The sequence below is a fragment of the Eubalaena glacialis genome, chromosome 14, assembly GCF_028564815.1.
Source record: "Eubalaena glacialis isolate mEubGla1 chromosome 14, mEubGla1.1.hap2.+ XY, whole genome shotgun sequence".
NCBI classification, from domain to species: domain Eukaryota; kingdom Metazoa; phylum Chordata; class Mammalia; order Artiodactyla; family Balaenidae; genus Eubalaena; species Eubalaena glacialis.
This window is the reverse complement of record NC_083729.1, coordinates 45,907,560-45,928,732: the sequence shown is the minus strand read 5'-3', so window position 1 is coordinate 45,928,732 and position 21,173 is coordinate 45,907,560. Positions and strand designations below refer to the sequence as shown.

The following is a 21,173-nucleotide window of genomic DNA, read 5'->3' as shown; positions in this document are numbered from 1 at the left end:
TTATTGGCGAAGAAAATTTACATTTTAAATGACAAATATATTCAAACTAATCTTGCTTCTCTTTTTAAAATAATGTTTATTTTTGCTGTTTGTAATTGCTTCTCAAATTTTTTAAAAAAATATATAACTAACGTTGGTAGATAGTGCTAGTGTAATGTTGATGCCACTTAAATCACATTATGAAGGCCTGTCTGTGAAGGCCATATAATTCTTCCTAGGCATTCTGCTTGAGTTCCGGAAGCTGATACCATGTGAATTGTGGGGTCCCTCCTTTCAGGTAGCATAAGACCAAAAATTTATCTCTAAACACAGAGAACTGGGAAAAGTAAAGAGATTCATGTACAGCCAATGATTCTGTCTTTATAAAATAGTGTAAATTAGGAAACCAATCTAACCCAGAGATTTTGCCTAAAGTATTGTTTTAAAAAGTTTGAAACATGTACAGTGTATTGCTTTTACTATAATCAGTTATTCATTACTATTTAACTAGTTCATGGATTATAAATTTATACTGAATCTTTTGTTTGGGTTAAAAATATGTGGCCTATACTTAAGGCTTGCATTGAAAAGGTTAAGTTGTTCTGTGTTTTGGAAAGTCTTTGATTTTCCTTGTGTAGACACAAGAGAAAATCTGACTCTTCTCATTAAGAGTAACTCAGAATAAAAAGTTTAATAGTCTGCTGATTATGTTACTGAACAAATGCATATCAGTTCCATTCAGTCTCTCCTTTATCAAAAGGTTATTTGAACCAGTGTAACTTTTTTTTTTTTTAATTTAATTTTTTTTTTTTTATTTTTGGCTGTGTTGGGTCTTTGTTGTTGCTCACGGGCTTTCTCTAGTTGCAGCGAGTGGGGGCTACTCTTTGTTGGGATGCGCGGGCTTCTCGTTGCAGTGGCTCTTGTTGCGGAGCATGGGCTCTAGATGTGCAGGCTTCAGTAGTTGTGGCACGCAGGCTCAGTAGTTGTGGCGCACGGGCTTAGTTGCTCCGCGGCATGTGGCATCTTCCCGGACCAGGGATCGAACCCGTGTCCCCTGCATTGGCAGGAGGATTCTTAACCACTGCGCCGCCAGGGAAGTCCCTGAACCAGTGTAACTTAAACCATGATGTGGTTGGTGGTAATTTGCTTTCCTTCTGATAAAAAGATTATCATTTACTCATTTTTGTTAGGTTATGTGCTTTGGTATATTTTTCTGTTATTACGACAACATTTAAATTACCACTGCTTTGTTTTAATGATTCATTTAGAAATTTTTTTGTAGTTTGTCTACCCTTTAATAAAAGTCGTCTGTTAATAACTCTTTCTTTAGGTCAGAAATAAGGCCCAGCAAACATTTTTTGCTGCCTTGGGAGCATATAACTTCTGTTGCAGAGATATCATTCCCCTGGTTTTGGAGTTCTTACGGCCTGATAGGCAAGATGTCACACAACAGCAGTTCAAGGTATAGGGTTTTTTGTTTTGTTTTACTACGAAATTTTTCAAACGTAGAGAAAAGTTGAAAGAATTTCGCAGTAATGGAATTGCTGACCCCCAAGGCAGATGTGTAATTCAAGAATGTTGTAGAGGATCTAACTCATTGGGTGATATGTTGTCGACCTTGTGGAGAGCAGTTTAAACGGACAAAATCAGACAAGTCAAGTAAGCTTAAAATTGGAAACTGTCTATTAGGTCAGTAAAATTGAAGTTACAGTGACCTTATAAGAACTGTAAAGAGGATTAGAGCCCAGGGTGGTTAGGAAGCCAGATTTGAATTGTTCGGGTGAATGTTCAGGAAATAAAATGTTTTGGTACTAATAGCTCTTTTCATTAAAGTGGGGTACCTTAGAAAGAGGTACCTACTGTCATCAGAATCATTCTGATTAATTGAGCTCCTATGAGTAAAAAGTACACAGTATAATTAAGTAACCTAGTTTTTATATACTTAGAGAAATACTTGGCAACCAGATTTAACCACAATTTTTTAAATTTTTAAATAATTTAAATTATTTTAATAATTTTAAATTATTTTTTAAATTATGTTATACCCTAAAATGCTAAGAGTGACACATTTCACAGCCTTTATAAATGTAGTAGAAGAGAATTAGAATGGAAGCTATGTCCATAAAAGCAATATCTTCACATTTCTATATTACCTCATTAATAGCCATTCTTTGAGCTAACCCTCTGTTAAATGACTTAGAGAAAATATTACTGGATCGCACTTAAGTGTCAAATTCAGGTTTCTAAAAGTAACGTGTTGAATGTGGGGACCTATTTTATAACCAGTACCAAGCATTTAAATAATCAGTGTTTAGTAAATTTGAAACCAACATGTAAGTGAGTTGGCTACAACTAAACAGTGCCTCTTATTTCCCATATTGATCATTTTTTCCTGCAGGGTGCCTTGTATTGTCTCCTTGGAAATCACAGCGGTGTATGCTTGGCAAACCTTCATGATTGGGACTGTATTGTACAGACTTGGCCAGCAATTGTTTCTTCTGGGCTTAGCAAAGCAATGTCCCTGGAAAAGCCATCAATAGTGAGGCTATTTGATGATCTTGCAGAAAAGATTCATCGGCAATATGAAACAATTGGCTTGGATTTCACAGTAAGCAAAATCATTTTTTTAATTCAAATTTTAGTGCAAACACTGCTTTGTCAAAATGCTATTATTTTCTTGTCTTTTTTTAGTAATCATATTCTTGGCGTTTGATTCTAATTTTTTTTAAAGCATTTGTATTCTGTTTCCTTTTAGTGCTTTAGTGATCATTACTATAGATGGCAGGGTAGAGTAGGAAGTTGGAGCATGGCCAGGAGAGAACTAGGTGGTTTTCTACCAAGAGGCCACAAAGTGTTATTACACTGTTGCATTTACCATTATCCCCTGTATGTCTGCGGCCTCATTTTTCAAAGAGTTGGTTATATTTTAGGAGGTCAATTCTACTAGTCAAAGTCACAGACGATTGACCACAGGGTTCCATAATTTATAGTGAAGATTAAAATTGGATGATTTGACAAATGAAAAAGTAAATATCAGGTTCAGTGGAGCTCAAATGGGAAGAGATAGCAGATCATCATCCAAGAATTTTCAAACGCCTATTTACACACCCATCAGAATTGGGGATGGGTAAAAGAGGTGTGAGTGCGGTTGAATCCCCCTCTTTTCTGCAGTGATTATTTTTGACGTCCATACTCAGTTTTAAAAACCACTGCTCTAAATGTATTCCTTTTCTGCAAAACATACTCTTGCTATTTGTAACTGTTGTTAGATTATGCTTTCTTTTTAAATTTTTTAAAAAATTGACATGTAATTCACATACCAAAAAATTCACCTTTTTAACACAACAGTTGTGTGCTGTTATATACTATTGTGAATATATATATATATATATATATATATATTCACAATAGTATATTCTCAGGGTTGTACAACCATCACTACTCTAATTCTAGAACACTGTAATTACTCAGAAAAAGAAACCCTGTACCCAATAATTTTTTTAAATTAGTTTTTATTGGAGTATAGTTGCTTTACCTGTACCCAATAATTTTTTTAAATTAGTTTTTATTGGAGTATAGTTGCTTTATCTGTACCCAATAATAATTGCTTCCCATTCATTCCCCCATACCCCTAGCCCCTGGAAACCACTAATCTACCTTTTTTCTCTGTGAATTTGCCTGTTATGGACATTTCATCTAAATGGAATTATACAGTTTGTGGCCTTTGGTATCTGGCTTCTGTCACTCAGCATAATGTTGTCAAGATTCATCCATGGTATTTCAGTACTTCATTTTCCTCCCTGGCTTTTCTTTTTAATAAGATTCCAAAGTCATGTGTCGGAATAGCAGAATTACTTCAACAATCAAAAAACCCCTCTATCAAACAGATAATGCTTAGCTCAGAAGAAATTAAAGAAGGACTTAAACGCCAACACGAAAGGAATGCTGATGCCCTAAGGTAATTATGAATGCCTACTTATCATGACATATAACTTTATAGATAGTAGGTTTTAAATATCTCTAAAATATAGATGCAGTATAACTACCTAATGAAATTTGCACATTGATTCTGAAGAGATACCAAAATGTTAAGAGGTAATTATTGTGAAGATCCCTGATTGTCACTTTCCGCTATGGAGGTAGAAAACACCATCTCACGATAAAGTTATCTTTTTTATTATTTATTTATTTATTTATTTAATTTGGTTGCACTGGGTCTTAGTTGTGGCAGGTGGGCTCCTTAGTTGCAGCTCAAGGGCCCCTTAGTTGCAGCACATGGGCTCCTTACTTGCAGCAGGCAGGCTCCTTAGTTGTGGCATGCCAACTTTTAGTTGCAGTATGCATGTGGGATCTAGTTCCCTGACCAGGGATCAAACCTGGGCCCCCTGCATTGGGAACGCGGAGTCTTATCCACTGCACCACCAGGGAAGTCCCTAAAGTTATCTTAATATCATATGTTTTTTTCAACATGAATTGATTTTTCTTTTAGTACACATATCCCGCTCATTAAATCTTAAATTCAACATGTTTATCTCTTCATATCTCTTATAATAACTTTTTGATCGATAACATTTATACAAATTTGTTATTAGGATATTAGTAAACTGCTTTTAGATTTTTGGGACCAAAACACTTCAATGGTAACACTCAAGCAGGAGCCTTCCTAACTTTATTTTTTTCTTTGCCTTTTGAATATGCTTATTAATTTTTTTCTAACAGTTCTATATAAATAATAAACTTTATAGCCTACCTCATGTATACCTGGGTTGTTATATAGGTAGACCACACCTAACCAGTTGATTACTGCTCACAAATTTACTTTTGAATGTCCACTCAGGAATGGTTGAGTTGCTCAGTGTCCTTAGCACTTTTTTTTTTTTTTTTCTCTGCCTTTCATTTTCTTTTCCCAGGGTCACGCATCTGCTTTCACTCTGGCTTTCTTCTCACCAGACCCTTTATAGTCTGGTGATGAGAAGAGGAGGGTGAATTTGGCCAGAATTTGAATTTATATTACATTATTTGATGTTCATCTTAGTATTGTATTAAAACAATACCTTACCTGAATTTTTTTTTTTTTTTTTTAAGGAACTATGAAAATTTGATAAACACTTTGCTAGATGGTGTGGAGCAGAGAAATTTGTAAGTGCAAAAATATATTTTTTTAATTCTCAAACTTATCTTCAATATTATAGGAAGTTTCTACCCTGAAAACCATGAATGACTGTCAGAAAAAGTTGTAGTCTGATTCATGAGTTTAAAAAGTATGGGGCTAATGATAGGAGCAGTATTTTTCAATATACCTATTTTGATTCTTGGGAAACTTAAAATTATAGTGTTTTAAATACAGGGTTGTTTTTTTAAAGTGATTTTATGAATGATATGTTTTGTGATTTCCCCCCCCCGCTCCCCTTTTCAGGCCCTGGAAATTTGAACATATAGGCATTGGGCTTTTGTCTCTACTCTTGAGAGATGACCGAGTGTTACCCCTTCGTGCCATACGTTTTTTTGTTGAGAATCTCAACCATGATGCAATTGTAGTTCGAAAGGTAGATACTTTATTTTAGCTATAATCTTGGGTTAGAATTTTTTGCCTCACCTGATATCTTGAAGTGTATTGATTTGAAATCTACCTCTGTTGGTTCCGAGATGATAGTAATTCATCCAACAAATATATGAGGAGGTGTTCAGGTGCTGTGCATTTCAACACTGGAGATACAGCAGGGGACATGTTTATAGGTTAATCGGAAAGATTGACTTTAAAAAATTAATTACAGGTATAACATGTTACAGGAAGGGAAAGGTATTTGAGGGATACAACTAGTTGGTTTTAACTTGAAAACTGTTAGAGGTAGGGTGCAAGATGGGGCTGACCTGACCTGGCACATTGGGAAAAGACCCTTAGGAAGAAATGTTTAGGCTGAGATAGGAAGAATGAGCAGGAATTGGTTTAACAAAGAAAGGATAAAAGTTTTTTAGGCAGAAACTAGCATGGATGAAGGTTTAAGAGTAAGAGCTGCAACTGACTCAGTCCAAGTCAGAGTTAGCCCTCATGTGGCTGTGCTGCCAGATGTCGGTGGGTGAGGTATTTCTCTGCTTTGGAAAGAAACAAAACCCAGCTTCTGCTTTTGATCAAGGGAGCAATCATTTGAGAGATTTAAAATTTTGATATATGTGCCTTACCTGCTTCTTTTTTAGATGGCAATCTCAGCTGTTGCTGGTATTCTTAAGCAGCTAAAAAGAACCCACAAAAAGCTGACCATCAATCCCTATGAAATCAGTAAGTGCTATCAAACGTAATGAGTAGTGCTTCTCAGTCAAACTTGGAAAGTTTCTTTGAAATGTATAAATTACAGTTCTTGATCTCAAGTATTTTTCTATACAAAGTATAGAAGTATAGGAAGATTTTAATACGAAGTATGAAATAATATTATAAAGGGAAAACAGTTGACTTAGTAAAAACTAGTGATAACAAGTATTTATAAAAATAGATGGCTCTTTATGTCTTTATAATACATAAAATGTGTAGCTTTTACACACGCTGGGTCCACATGTCATCTACTTACTTATCTCATCAGCTAAGCAATTCTGCTAGTTATTTATCAAACTGTATTTCAAAGGCTTAAAATACCATTACCATTTAACTCATCAATATGTTAAGTGTTTCTTCCTCAGTAGTAGGATTAGGGGCAAGGTTAATTTGATTTTGGAGGGAGAAAAACATCATTTTTATTACTTTGGCTATCAATTTTTTTAATCTCTGATAACTCCTGAGATATTCAAACAGCTGTCTTCAGTTTACCCCAAACCCCATTTTGGGAGGGAGTATAGCTGTGCACCAACTACCACCTTTATTTTGGAACACTATAAAATGGTGTTAACTAAATGTGGGAAAGACTTTCATTTCATTATACTCTCTACTACTAATCTTGTTTTACCCTCACTTGAAACACATGTTTGTAGGTCTCATATTAAATGAATATTTAATGGTCCCAAAAAACAAGTGTGTGTAGGTGCATGTGTATGTGTGTGTGTGTGTAAAGAGAGAGAGAGAATGTCAAAGTGTACACATGGTGAAATGTTAAAATTGGGGGCATCTGGTTGAAGAGGGTATATGGGAATTCGTTGAGCTCTGTAATTAATTAATTCAAACCTAAAAAGTTTTAACAAAATTAATCCTTTTAATTTTGGTAAAAGGGATGAGGTATGGATCAAACTTGACTTTTTCCCCTCAAATAACTATCCCAACACCATTTAGTGGATAATCCCATCTTTCCTTCTCTGATGCGAAATGCCTCATATGTATGTGCTTTTGCCTTGAGCGAATTTTAACAGAGTCTTGTTATGAAGATAAAGTCACACTAGCACTATTTGAGAATAATTATTGCACAGTTATTTTGAAATTCACGAAATGTAATTGTCTTTTCCAGGTGGATATCCTAAGCCCACCCAAATTGTTGCTGGTGATAGACCCGATAATCATTGGTTGCATTATGATAGCAAAAGTATACCAAGAACTAAAAAAGAATGGGAGTCAAGTTGCTTTGTGGAAAAAACTCACTGGGGATACTACACCTGGCCACAGTAAGTTGCAACTTGCCATGCACCTTATTATCAAACAACTTATCTTTGATATAATTTGTTTTATCATCTGGATTTCTAGGGAGGTTCTGAGGCAGTTGAAGCAGTTAGAGGTACTTTGTCACCAAAGATACACAATCTCTAGCTTTTTCCCTCTTCCCTCTTCCTCTTTTTCTTTGTTCTTGCCAGTGCTATGCCTCATCCTGCCTCTTTCCTTGTCTTTCCACTGAAACCCTTAGACTTCCTTAGTCCATCATTATACATCTAAGGAGTTTGTTAATAGTTGCTCTAAATTATATTCTTACCTATTAATACTACACATGTCTAAACCAGCCCCAAGAAATACTTATTTGTCTCTTATTGACACCAATAATCTATGTCATTAGGATGCAATGACCTGAGATTTTTAAGGTGGAAGACTGAGTGATATACTCGTAACCCACAACTTAGCATCTGATTAGAGTTCATTAAAAGTGCCTTCTAATGCTTTCTGTCCATGAAGCTCTAATGTTGTTTCCTATGTGTATTACAAATATAAACTCTTACTGTGTAGGAATATGGTTGTTTATGCTGGTGTGGAAGAGCAGCCTAAGCTTGGCAGAAGCAGGGAGGATTTGACCGAGGTAAGCATTTAATTTCACCACGTGTAAACACTTACCTGGTTCAGATGCATCTTACTTTTGGCCCCTGATTTATATTTCAAACTAAGTTCATGGGTTTTTTTCCCCCAATTTGTGTATTGCAGTATAGCACAGTAAGTATTGGTAAATGTGCGCTCCCTTACTCCCCCACAACCGTGCCCCCTTCTGTTAGGACCAGTTAGCACAAGTCTTCTATATCTAAGGTCACTCCCAAGTTACTACCTACTTAGCACTCGGGTACTGGCTTTAGTTTTTTATTGCGTATAAATGATGGATACTCAGTAAATAGATGTTTGTAGATTTAAGTCGGAACTTCTTAGTCTTTGTAGAACTTCTTTATCATTTTGAAAGTTGATGAAGGGCTTTTAGGTTTATGTCTTCCTCAATTAAGTTAATGTTGTAGCTTTTATTTTCTAATTCTGAGCAAAGTTTACCTTTTAACTGCTGATATTTTATAAATATGGAAATAATTTGGGGTTTGGTTTGCAGTTTGGAGGATTTTCCTAATTTGCACAGAAATTGGCACAATAACATTAAGTCTTCATTTCTCAAGCAGAACATTTTTGGTTTTATTTCGCAGTTTGAGAAGTGGAATCCAGACTTGAAGAGCTGAAGGAAAACTTTTAGCTATTCTTAGGATTTAGCATTTTTAGGAGGCAATATTATTTTGGTTCCAGAAAGGCTCTATGAGAACTAAATATTCTTTAGAACAAAAATAAAAACTTACTGTTGAGTTTCAAAACTTTATGGTTGAATTTTAATGTTTTCAGAATCATGTTTTTAAATAGATTTTAATCCCTGAATGTTGTTCTTTTTTTTTAACTTTATAGGCAGAACAGATTATATTTGATCATTTTTCTGATCCGAAATTTGTGGAACAGTTAATTACTTTTCTATCTTTAGAAGACAGAAAAGGAAAAGATAAATTTAATCCTCGACGTTTTTGCCTGTTTAAGGTAACTATGTTATTTACATACCCTTTTCATAAAGCTTAGTGACTGTCAATTTGTAGGTTCATAAGTTTTAAAGTATTTGTTCAAAGTTTGAGTTTAGTCATCTGTTATCTTTATCTAAAATGGCTCTGGAAGTAATGCCTATCATATTCATCTTGGCTTAAGGTCTAGGACTCAAAAAAAAAACAAGCTTTTTAGTATTTATCTCTAATATTTGTAATTAGCAGTAGAAGCAAAAAACCAAAACCCACAAGACTATGTGCATTTCATGTTTATTTGATTTTTTTTTGAGGTGTGTGTGATATTTTTAAGGTTAGAAAGATTATTAATTTTTCTTTCACTGATCATATTTTAATGTAATGTGGCAAATGACAGTGTTTTTACCATTTTAACTTACAGGCATTGTTAAAACAGTTAAGTTCTATGGGGGAGAACATGGAGTTTTTTAAGCACAGTGGTAATAACAGCAAACAAATATAAGCATGTGATACTGGAGATGCTAGTCGTTTGAGTACTGAAGAACTTTCTTATTTTTATTTGCGTAGGGTATATTCAGAAATTTTGATGATGCCTTTCTGCCAGTTCTGAAGCCCCATTTAGAACATTTGGTTGCAGATTCACATGAGAGCACCCAGCGATGTGTTGCAGAAATTATAGCTGGTTTAATCAGAGGCTCTAAACATTGGACATTTGAAAAGGTGATGTAATTTGTACAGTGCATTCCCTCTTAAAGCTGCATTATCCATTAATGCAGCAATTCCCAACGCGTTAGGTATTAACACCTAGCTCAGTCCCTCAGCCTCTGCCACCACTGCCCCTCTGACAGCATTCCGGTGCCACCTCAGGCTGGCGGTCCTCAGGAGGGAGGACGGTGACAGGTGACCGGGCGGGCGGCTGATGGGGGGCAGCAGCGGGGCGGACAGTGGTCCTACCCGCTTGTCTCGTCTCCATGGGGTTAGCCCGTGGCGCCTGTGAGCTCTAAGGTGGACAGCAGGTTTGTGTGTTTATCAGAACATATTCATAGCTGCATCAAGGGCACACACATCTTCTAAATAAAGAAAAAGATGTTAACACCTAAAATATGAAGTGTTTAACTTCATATTGCTTTTGAGTATAGGTCACAAAGTCATAGTCTATAGGTGGCATTGAATGTCTTTTAAAATCTGAATTATTTTCCATCCTGTAAAAAGGGTTTTAGTTTCTCCTGAGAAATAGGAAGATCGTGGAATACTGGTCCCACATTGCTGCACTGTATCAGTTGGCTGGGGCTGTGCATGGGTTTCTCCCTTCCTGAGGCACTCTTTAAATCCTGAGCTTCTCATTAAATTTTTTCTCTTAGCCTCTGTGCTAATTTACATTACTCATTTGGTCTCGTAGATGGTTTGAGTTTGACAGCCTTTTTTTGAGTATCCGTCTTTTTAATTGTAAGATTAAGTTTTACATATCCACCCTAAGGTTAGTTTCTTAGCAAGATGCACTAGACTGAAAATAACCTGGTAAAATGTCCAGAATGCCTGAGTAAAAGGTAGGCTGCCATTTTTCAAAGAAAAGACACAAATATTGTTTCTGGTAAACTTAATTACACATACTTTTTAGGAGGATTATCAACACTTTTTAATATATTAGTTTAGTTATACATATTCGAATCATGTATTAAAGTATTCGTTAGTTTGTAATTTTGCCATTTTCCTGCTCCCATATGAAACAGTTTTATTTAAACATGTTCATACATATCCTTGTCATCCTGTCTCTGTCATTTTTGAGTTACCTCATTTCTAGAACACATCTCGTTTCCGTATAAGTTATTTAAGATATAGCTTGTTTTTTTCTTTTTATTCAGTGCCTAGTGCTACCACTGGAAATTTTATCCCAAGCCCTCTCTCCCCATTTGTCCTACGTAGGTCCTTTTGACTAAAGTATAGTCCATGGACTTGCAGCTTGGGCATCACTTGGGAGCTTATTAGAAAAGTAGGATCCCAGGTCCCACCCTGATCTAATGAATCAGAAACTGCATTTTATCAAGATCTCAAGGTGATTTGTGTTCTCACTAAACTGTGAGAAGCAGTTTAGTGTTTAGACACATATATATATTCACAGTCTCTGTATAACTGAACACTTTTAAAATGCTATTTATAGTCATCCAAAACTTGGAATTTAAAGGTTATACTTCAGGCTAATACTAAATTGTATTGAAAAGTCATCGCTTCCTATATTACGTTTCAATGAAGTGACCTCCATAAGCATGCAAAATACAGAGATGATTGAGGTTTTGTTTCAGCCCAGTGTACTATGTCATTCAGACATTTAAAGAGAGAACTTTTTAATAGTTTGAGAGATTTTGTAAGAAACCATATAAAGTGTCTCCTCTTTTCTGGTTTTTTTTTTTTTGGAAAAAGATGGCCTTATTACCTGGATATGTATCATGGTAACATGGTGAAGTTACTTTCTTGGATTATTTGGGTCTTCTAAGAAATAAAGGAAGTATTAGGTTGTGTATTTGTATGTGTGTGTTTGCAGAAAAAGATAGTTGAAGAAAAATGTTCTGAGTATCATTAACTTTTTCCTGTGTATTTTGTTTTGAGTAGGTGGAGAAGCTTTCGGAGCTTTTGTGTCCTCTGCTTCGAACAGCATTGTCCAACATTACAGTAGAAACTTATAACGACTGGGGAACTTGTATAGCAACGTCCTGTGTAAGTTCTCCTATTCATTTTTGTGTCTCACTGATCTATTCAAACTGTTTCGTACCATGTCTCAAAATGTATAAAATCTCATTATACCTCTTGACTCCTGAAATTTTATCATCTTACATGACTGGAGATGGTTTTGTTTAGCTTTTTAAATAAGCCTTGAGTGATAACTCTTTAAGTGATTGTTATACCTTCTCTGCCATGGTAATTGCATTTTTAGATTAAATGACAAGTCAAATCCTATATCTAGAAGTGTAACTTACGTACAGTAAAAGCCAGATGATACAAGGTTATAGGTATTATTTTAGACACCTTATATGTCCAGGGCAGTTATACTTTGATTTAAGAGAGTCCATTTAGCTAACAATTTTCTCACTGTTAGTCTTTCTAACATGAGCTATAAGAATACATTTGGATTTGACTTGCCTATGAGTTTTAGTTTGATTTTCTTCCTCTATACTTATATTTATTTATATTTCTAAAATAACGATGTCTGATTTATTTGAAAAATTGTATGACCTCTGTTTTAATTGCTGCTGCTTTATATTTTCAACACAGGAAAGCAGAGATCCCCGGAAACTTCATTGGCTTTTTGAGCTGCTGTTGGAATCACCACTGAGTGGTGAAGGAGGATCCTTTGTAGATGCATGGTAAATAAGAAGGAAGCTTATGAGGTTAACAAAAGATTTTACAACAAAAGATAACATCTTTGTTCTTTATGTATAAGTAGAAGTGAAATGTCTGTACTCCTAAAGGCTACATAATGTAACACTTTCTTCTGGGAGATGACCATAGTTCAATTCATTACAACATATGATTCTAAATACAGTTATTTCTCAATTGAGAACAAGTAGGAGAAATGGAGGCAGCCTGAGCAATTCAAACACAAAGTAGGTCCAGCCTACTCTGCTGTCACATCTTTTATATCAGGACTGCTTTTTTGTACCATGACAGTATTATTAACTTCTTTATCACATGTTCTAATTTTTCACTCTTTCCTATTAGGAAAGAAGATAGTAATCCTTTTAAGGAAAAGTATACTTGGTCATAAGGAGCTGCAAAAATTACTGAACAAGAGAACAAAATCTAAATAATCCTGTAACAAGAAGAATAATTTTTTTTTATTATTGTTATTAATTAGTGAGGAAACTTCTGCTTCTTAGAGATTAACTCAATGAGTATTCTAAAGTCAGCGTTTCCTTTGATTATATAGCAGTGGAGACGAAATGAGATACAGAGAAAATGATGTAGAAAAAATTAATAAAACCTTCCTAAAGGTGCTATTCTACATTGTTAGTTTGAAAATGAAACAATTTTAAGTGGAATACAGACATCATTAATGTATACTGTCAACATGTAAAAGCAGGACTTCCCTGGCGGTCCAGTGGTTAAGACTCTGCACTTCCACTGCAGGGGGCACGGGTTTGATCCCTTGTCGGGGGAACTAAGATCCCACGTGCCACAGAAAAAAAAAAAACAACATGTAAAGGCAGAGACGGGCACTAACACAACTCTACTGTGCTTTACTTTTAGTCGACTCTATGTCTTGCAAGGTGGCCTTGCCCAGCAGGAGTGGAGAGTACCTGAGCTATTGCATAGACTACTGAAGTACTTGGAACCCAAACTCACCCAGGTTTACAAAAATGTCAGGGAAAGAATAGGGAGGTAGGTATTATTTTCTCTGTGGTATGGTATACCTCTTGAGTTCTTTTTATCAAATATTAATGTCTAGTAATACATACTGGTTATGTTACTGTTGAGTTTCATGATATCCTCTTCTTCACATTTCGTTTTATATTGTATTGTGGGACATTAGACAAGAGTCTCTGAATGTAAAATAGAATGGTAGTGTGCTCACAAGCCAGTGGGGCGTAGTCGCCACACTGTGTAGTTTTTAATACCTCAGAATTGTGTGCACAGGCACAAGACCCTCTCTAGGGATTGTCTTGGGAAAATTTACTTTGGTTGGGTCATACTTTTGAACCTTAGTTTTACTGATAATGTGGGATCTCTTCTTAGTATATGTATTTTATTTTACAGTGTGCTGACCTATATATTCATGATAGATGTTTCTTTGCCAAACACTGCACCAACAGCATCCCCTCGTGTCCCTGAGTTTACTGCTCGAATTCTAGATAAATTGAAACCCCTCATGGATGTAGATGAAGAAATTCAGAACCATGTTATGGAAGAAAATGGAATTGGTGAAGAAGATGAACGAACCCAGGGCATTAAACTCTTAAAAACTAGTGAGTGGCTAAACTTAGTAGAAACTCCCTCTAAAAACAGACATTTTAGATTATCCTATTGACTTCTCCCCCCTCCCCTTTTTATTATGGTAAAATGTACATAATATAAAATTTATAGCTGAGTGGCATCAAATACATTTACATTGTTGTACAGCCGTCACCTTCATCCATCTTTATACTCTTTTCATCTTGCAAAATGGAAACTCTGTACCCATTAAACAATAACTCCTCATTCTCCCCTCCCTCAGCCCCTGGCAAGCACCATTCTACTTTCTGTCTCTGTAATTTGCCTATTCTAGGTATCTCATATAAGGAGAATCATACAATATTTGTCCTTTTATGTCTGGCTTTTTTCACTTTGCGTAGTGTTTTCAGTGTTTATCCATTCATCTGTTCATGAACATTCAGGTTGTTTACACCTTTTGACTATTGTGAATAATATTGCTATGAGTATTAATGTAGAAGTATGTTTGAGTCTCTGCTTTCAATTCTTTTGGGTGTTGAAAGCAGAATTGCTAGACCATGTGGTAATTCTATGTTTAATTTTTTGAGGAGCCACCAAGCTATTTTCCACAGTGGCCGCACCATTTTACATTCCAACCAGCAGTGCAGAGGGGTTCCAACTTTTCCACATTTTTGCCAACACCTGTTTTCTGTTTTTATGACTATACCTCTCCTTATAGGTGTGAAGAAGGTATCTTGTGGTTTTAATTTGCATTTCCCTTATGACTAGTGGTTGAAAATCTTTTCATTGGCTTATTTTCCATTTTCGTTTCTTCTCTGGAGAAATGTCAAGTTCTTTGCCCATTTTTGAATTAGGTTGTTTTGTTGTCGTTGAGTTGTAGTTCTTTCTATATTCTGGATATCAATCCCTTATCTGAAAATGATTTGCAAATATTTTCTCCCATTTTGACTCTCTTGATAGTGTCCTTTGATGCACAAAAGTTTTAATTTTAATAAAGTCTGATTTACCTCTTCTTTCTTTTGTTGCCTTTGCTTTTGGTGTCATGTGTAAGAAATTGTTGCCAAATCCAGTGTCATGAAGTTTGTCCCTTAAGTTTTCTTCTAAGAGTTTTATAGTTTTAGCACTTACATTTCAGTCTTCAGTCCACTTTGAGCTAATTTTTGTCTATGGTATAAGATAAGGATCCAGCTTCTTTCTTTTGCTTGTGATACCCAGTTTCCCAGCATCATTGGTTAAAAAGACTGTCGTTTTTTTCATTGAATAGTCTTGGCACTCTTGTTGAAAATCAATTGGCCATATGTGTGAGCATTTATTTCTGTGCTCTCTGGCATATTCAGTTGGTCTCTATGTCTGTTCTTATGTCAGTACCACACTGTTTTGATTACTATAGCTTTGTATTAAGTTTTGAAATCTGGAATTGTGAGTCCTCCAACTTTGTTCTTTTTCAAAATTGTCTTGATTATTGGGGGTTCCCTGTTGTTTTTATATCTAAGAATTTTTTCAAGGATTCTAAGTATAAACAACTAACTTAGTCATCAGTTTTGCTTTGTTAGGATTTTTGAAGGCTAGTTTTAATTTGTACTTTGTGTGAGTGTTTGTAGACCATTAATAATTTGCTGATTCATTCTTTGAGGGTGGCTTCAGTCCCCTAGATTAGTTGATACCATTTGTTATGGATCCTGTCACACTGCTGATCTAATTTGTGAGGTAACACAGACCTCTTTCTTTACACTGAAGAGCTATCAGAGTGGCTGACACTAGCATTATAGAATCACTCTACTTTGTAGTCTCTAACTGGATAGCAAAGACTGACTCTTTGTGTTTGTTTCCATAAAGTATTGAAATGGCTGATGGCGAGTGCGGGAAGATCCTTCTCTACAGCAGTCACTGAACAACTTCAGCTTCTACCTTTGTTTTTTAAGGTAAGTTTATGTCTGAAATTAAAAATGCATCCCCTTTTGACCTTCAAAAGGAATTTATAATTATCATCAGATGGTTGATAGGTTTTCAGACTGTGTATGATTTGTTTGCATCTCTGAAAGGTAGAATAGTCACAGGAAAATCATTAGGTGTTAGTGGTTAAATATTTGTTGAAATAATCTTTCCAATATTAGGTAAGTGTAGGATCTTGACAGTTACATGAAAAGTCTAAAGACAGAACATTGTTTCACCGAGAGCCAGTTTTCAAGTAATAGTTTAGGAAAATATTGATAGCTTTAAAAAAAAAAAAAGCCGCAATGACATTTTTGAATATAGCTATTTCTGACTTTTTAATTCAATGTATAATAAATTTGAAAATCAAAATGTTCAGTATATTGTATTTATTTTACATTGCTAAATGGCACTATTTATAGTTGGTTCTGACAAATATTTGCAGGAAGTAACTTGTGTCTGGTAATCATATTGAAGTTTTATTTGATGCAAGATATAACCTGAGGTGGTTTTAATTATTCATCTATCCAGTCAATGGATAAAGCTAGTAAACTAAGATTATATGGTAGTTTCCAAAATTATAGTTGGTAGTGATGCTGTGGTTGGTTGTGGTTAAGAAAACAGTCTAGTCTTATTGCAAAGTGGGAAGGCTTGGCACAGACATCACCACTACTTGACAATTATTGGTCAATACAGTTGTTATTATTTAAGAAGGAGGGCCCTTGTTACTGTTTATTAGCAAATGGCATGCTAAACTTTGCATCTGCCATGGTATATTTTGTCTTCAGGAAATTTCAAAAAGATAACACTCCTGGAAATTTTCAAAGGATTCACTACTAAAATACTTTTTAAAGTGCTCTGTAGGGCCTGATACCCATGGATACCTTTGGGATCTTTTGGGATATAAAAGTGGACAGTAGCCATTAGTGTATAGATAGGTCTTTGTTACTTGTAGGTCCTTGGTGTAGTTATGGTTTGTCTTTAGGGCAGTGGTGCTTAAACTTTTTTCCACTACCACATAGTGGGTATGGAACATGATGTCATATGTTCGTAAATGGGTAATGTGCAATGAATGTTGGGATAGCTGGAGTTCCACCCCTTTTCTTCACTCAGAAAAAAGTCAGAAAGCAAATAGTATATGAGAATGAGGTTGATAGGATGATTTATTTGAATCCACTTGAAATTTGCAAAAAAAATGTGTATCATTAGATTGCTGTACTGCATAATTTGCTAGTGTCGGGCCTAACAATTAACCTGAATATACAAATATTGAGGTTGAGAATCTTCTTTAGGCCTTCATGGTAAGTGGGATCTGGGATATGCAGGCATCAAATAGTTGGGGAAATGTGAGCACTACTGAATATATTTTAACTGTAATGAATTTTTATGTATGATGTCATTACAGGTTTTTTAAATAAGAGACTTTATCTTTCAGAGATAAAAATAACTTTTTTTGGGTGGGGGGCATGCTGTGTGGCTTGTGGGATCTTAGTTCCCTGACCAGGGTCTGAACCCGTGCCCCCTACAGTGGAAGCACAGAGCCCTAACAACCGGACCGCCAGGGAATTCCCGAAAAAATATTTATAGATGAAATATGTCTGGGATTTGCTTCAAATAATTTAATTGGGGGATGGGGAACCACAGGGGAGCAAAAAATGAAAGGATTAGCCATGAATTTGTCATTGTTGAAGAAGTGATTGATTCATGGGGATTCATTATACTATTCTCTAGTTTTGCGTATGTTTGGATTTTTCTGTAGAAGTTGTTAAAATTAAAAATGTAATTTCTTTCATGTAAGGATGCCTTTGTACTTATTGGCTATTTTTCAGTTTATGTCTTTGGTTTTTTTTGTTGTTCTCTAGATTGCCCCAGTGGAAAATGACAATAGCTATGATGAACTGAAAAGAGATGCAAAGTTATGTTTATCACTAATGTCTCAGGGGTTGCTTTACCCTCATCAAGTGCCTTTGGTACTTCGGGTGCTAAAACAAGTAAGAGTGTATATCAAACACTTATATCTTTGGTTTACAATTCTAAGAATTTCACAAAGTCAGCTGCGGTACACACAACACCTGTTACTTGCATTCATTTTGAATCTTCTTTTAGTATGAGAGGAGACATATGTTGACCAAAGAAACAGATTTAGAATCTGTACCTGGCTCTGCCACCGAATTCTGTGACATTGGGCAGGTCACTCAACCCTAAATTTTCTATATACATAAAGAGCTAATTATTGAAGCACCTTGGATACAAAGTGCTTATGAGGGAGGGGGTGGGCATTCTCTTTTACCATTTCCCCTTTATTTTATTCACGTGTATTTTGTGATCTGTGGTAGAAAGGCCTAAGTGAGTATATATTTTCTGGCTGCATTTTTATTTATTTATTTAATTTATTTTTGGCCATGCCACAAGGCATGTGGGATCTATGGGATCTTAGTTCCCAGACCAGGGATTGAATCCGCGCCCCCTGTAGTAGAAGCGTGGAGTCTTAACCACTGGACCACCAGGGAAGTCCTGTGGCTGCATTTTTAGTGTACTATGTGCTCAGCTTTATGCAGGTTACACATGTGTTATATAATATAAAAAATGGACATGTTCCCATGGTTTCCCCTGAAAGATATTTTTTAACAGCCTCAAATGGTATTTTTTTGCAGTAGAATTTAGTAGTTCTCAATTTTGTTTGCTTTCATTACCCTACCGGCTACTATCAAAAGTAAAATAAAATAATGTGCAAGCGTTGGAGGATTTAAGAGTCATTAATTATAAATAATTCTTCTAAAATTGACTTTTATCTGTGTTCCTTTCCCTTTACTCTCAACCATTCATTCATACGTTCAGAATAACTAACTTTTACCTGAAATAGCTTGTGCAGCCTTTTGTTTAGAAGGAAATGTAAGATGAGCTTGCTCTAGCTATACCTGTAAAAGTAGAGTTACGTTGGAAGTCTAGATTATTTGTAATTTCACTGTCATCTCATGTTCTTGTCAGCACTGTTTTCATTATTTCTACTAATTTCTCATTCACAGACAGCAAGAAGCAGTTCTTGGCATGCTAGATATACAGTACTGACCTACCTCCAGACCATGGTATTTTATAACCTCTTTATTTTCCTAAACAATGAAGATGCAGTTAAAGACATCAGGTGGCTGGTTATAAGTCTTTTGGAGGATGAACAGCTAGAGGTAAAATTTAGGTTATAGCAAACCGAAATTTAATAAATTTAAAGAAAGCATTATGGCGCCTCTTTTAAGAAGTATTTACACACTGATATGTAAAGTAAAAGTAACTTTAATTTTAACATAGCCCTATGTGATTAGTTTTGATACCCCAATCATTTCCTGTAGTACAGATGGAAACAAACATTGGACATGTTCTTGTTCTGGCTTCTCTTTGCAATTGGGCAGATAACATTTATGAACCAAAGTTTTCTTAATCTATGAGATTGCAGGTGATAATGCTCTACTTACCTTACTGATTTTTAAAGGGCTAATAGGAATGTGTATGAGAGCAGTTTCCATGGAATGAAAATCTACACATAGGTACTGTTATTCAGTAGATTTAAGATAAGATTGTTGTCCCTTTTTATTTTCCTTGGTAGAGAAATTAAAGTCAACTTTTTTGCTGAAGTAGCATTAAATAAGATATAACTGTCTAAATTGGCCTTAGGTAAAGAAAATGTACTTGAAAATTTTGTGAAATGTTTGCTTATTTTATTTTATGGACTTTATGGGTTTTCCATGTAGTGGAGCACTCCCAGTAATTATCTGTATTTTATTTGAGAGCACTGAATATAGATTTGTATCCCTAGGAAACTGGGAATGGAAATTTCTCCACCTCCCTTATGAACCTATGCATTTTGCATTCCAGCTTTCTTGTGTTCTGGGAGCAGATATGTCCAGTTCCTAGGGTACTCACTCAGTGGTTATAACTCTGACAGGCTTCGATTAAAATATTTGCAGCTATCTGTAAATTTTTTTTAGAGTATTCTTTTTTTTTTTTTCATTAAACTTAAATGACTGGAAATGGAAAGGTGGAAATCTCAAAAGTCAGTGTTTCCTACCTTTAAATATTATAGCAAAATGGACTGTTTTCTGGACTTTGTTTTAGAACATTTTTATAGATTATTCTTGTATTTTATTCCATGTAGTAGGCTTAAACTTAGCTGTTACTATAAACATAAGCATGACATTTATTAAAACTATCAATTTTAAAACATGTGGTACCGAATATCAGTAATAGTTAGCCAGAAGTATTCATGATAATATTGGGGAATAAAAACTTTGTGGTAATCTAAATGAGAAATGTTTAAAGAAAACTTTATTAGATTTAAAGGAAAATTTTTAGAAATGTTGGGAAATTCTTTATAGATAAAAAAGCTAAATACTTTTTTTGCTTACCTTGTAAAATTAATTATTATAGACATGTACAGACTGACCCTTGGAACAAAATATCACAAAAGTAGATGCCACTACTGGGAAAGAGAACAGTTCAGTTAGAGGTGTTTGGGTAATTTGATAGCAGTTTGGAGAAAAAAAAATAGATTAGAACATCTCACACTGAAGTGTATTCCAGATATAGTATAGGTACACCCCCCCCCACCCCCCAAACACACACTTTTTACTTAGAGAAAGTAGGAGAAATGAATTTGGATATTTATGTGAACTGTGAGCCGAGAATGACATTCTAAGTATTTAAGTCAATAGATTTCACAAATCCAGAGATGGACAAATCTGACCACAAGAATATTAGAAACTCATCAGTTTAATTGGTCAAGCATCAAACTAGAGAAAAACATTGTAGCATAAGAAGACCATTAAGACCTTGAGGAGTAGATAGTGGTGGTGGTATCATATATGTATGGGTGAAAACAATATAAGCAGTAAACAAAAGTCAGACCTCTCTTAATGACCAGTGAAATACAAACTTAAAACAATGAGACTCTTAATTCCATGTTCTCTCCACCCACCAAAGACAAAAATGTGTAATAATAATAATAACCAGTGTTGGTAAGTTAAAACCTAGTATTCCCATTAGTTTTGTATCATAGTATGTTAGCACTGGCTCTTTGAAAAGCAACCAGTAGCCACAAAATTAATAGTAAAATTGGAGATACATTGAAGTTTAGTAATCCCAATTCTTAGAATTAGCCATGTCCTAAGAAAATACATTGCAATATGGAAAAATTATAT

At 35.1% G+C, this 21,173-nt stretch overlaps 1 protein-coding gene across 1 annotated transcript in view; it reads left to right on the top strand.

Moving 5' to 3' along the window:
- The window catches only part of PSME4 (proteasome activator subunit 4), a 99,351-nt gene that overhangs the window by 73,062 nt on the left and 5,116 nt on the right, over positions 1-21,173 (top strand). The window contains exons 27-43 of the mRNA XM_061210443.1: positions 1,310-1,441; positions 2,378-2,587; positions 3,801-3,937; positions 5,065-5,118; positions 5,396-5,525; positions 6,175-6,256; positions 7,407-7,560; positions 8,111-8,180; positions 9,029-9,154; positions 9,697-9,849; positions 11,737-11,841; positions 12,397-12,488; positions 13,372-13,503; positions 13,879-14,087; positions 15,889-15,974; positions 17,847-17,975; positions 19,011-19,166. Of these exons, the coding sequence (XP_061066426.1) occupies positions 1,310-1,441; positions 2,378-2,587; positions 3,801-3,937; positions 5,065-5,118; positions 5,396-5,525; positions 6,175-6,256; positions 7,407-7,560; positions 8,111-8,180; positions 9,029-9,154; positions 9,697-9,849; positions 11,737-11,841; positions 12,397-12,488; positions 13,372-13,503; positions 13,879-14,087; positions 15,889-15,974; positions 17,847-17,975; positions 19,011-19,166 (2,157 nt within the window). The remainder of the gene's footprint in view (positions 1-1,309; positions 1,442-2,377; positions 2,588-3,800; positions 3,938-5,064; positions 5,119-5,395; positions 5,526-6,174; positions 6,257-7,406; positions 7,561-8,110; positions 8,181-9,028; positions 9,155-9,696; positions 9,850-11,736; positions 11,842-12,396; positions 12,489-13,371; positions 13,504-13,878; positions 14,088-15,888; positions 15,975-17,846; positions 17,976-19,010; positions 19,167-21,173) is intronic.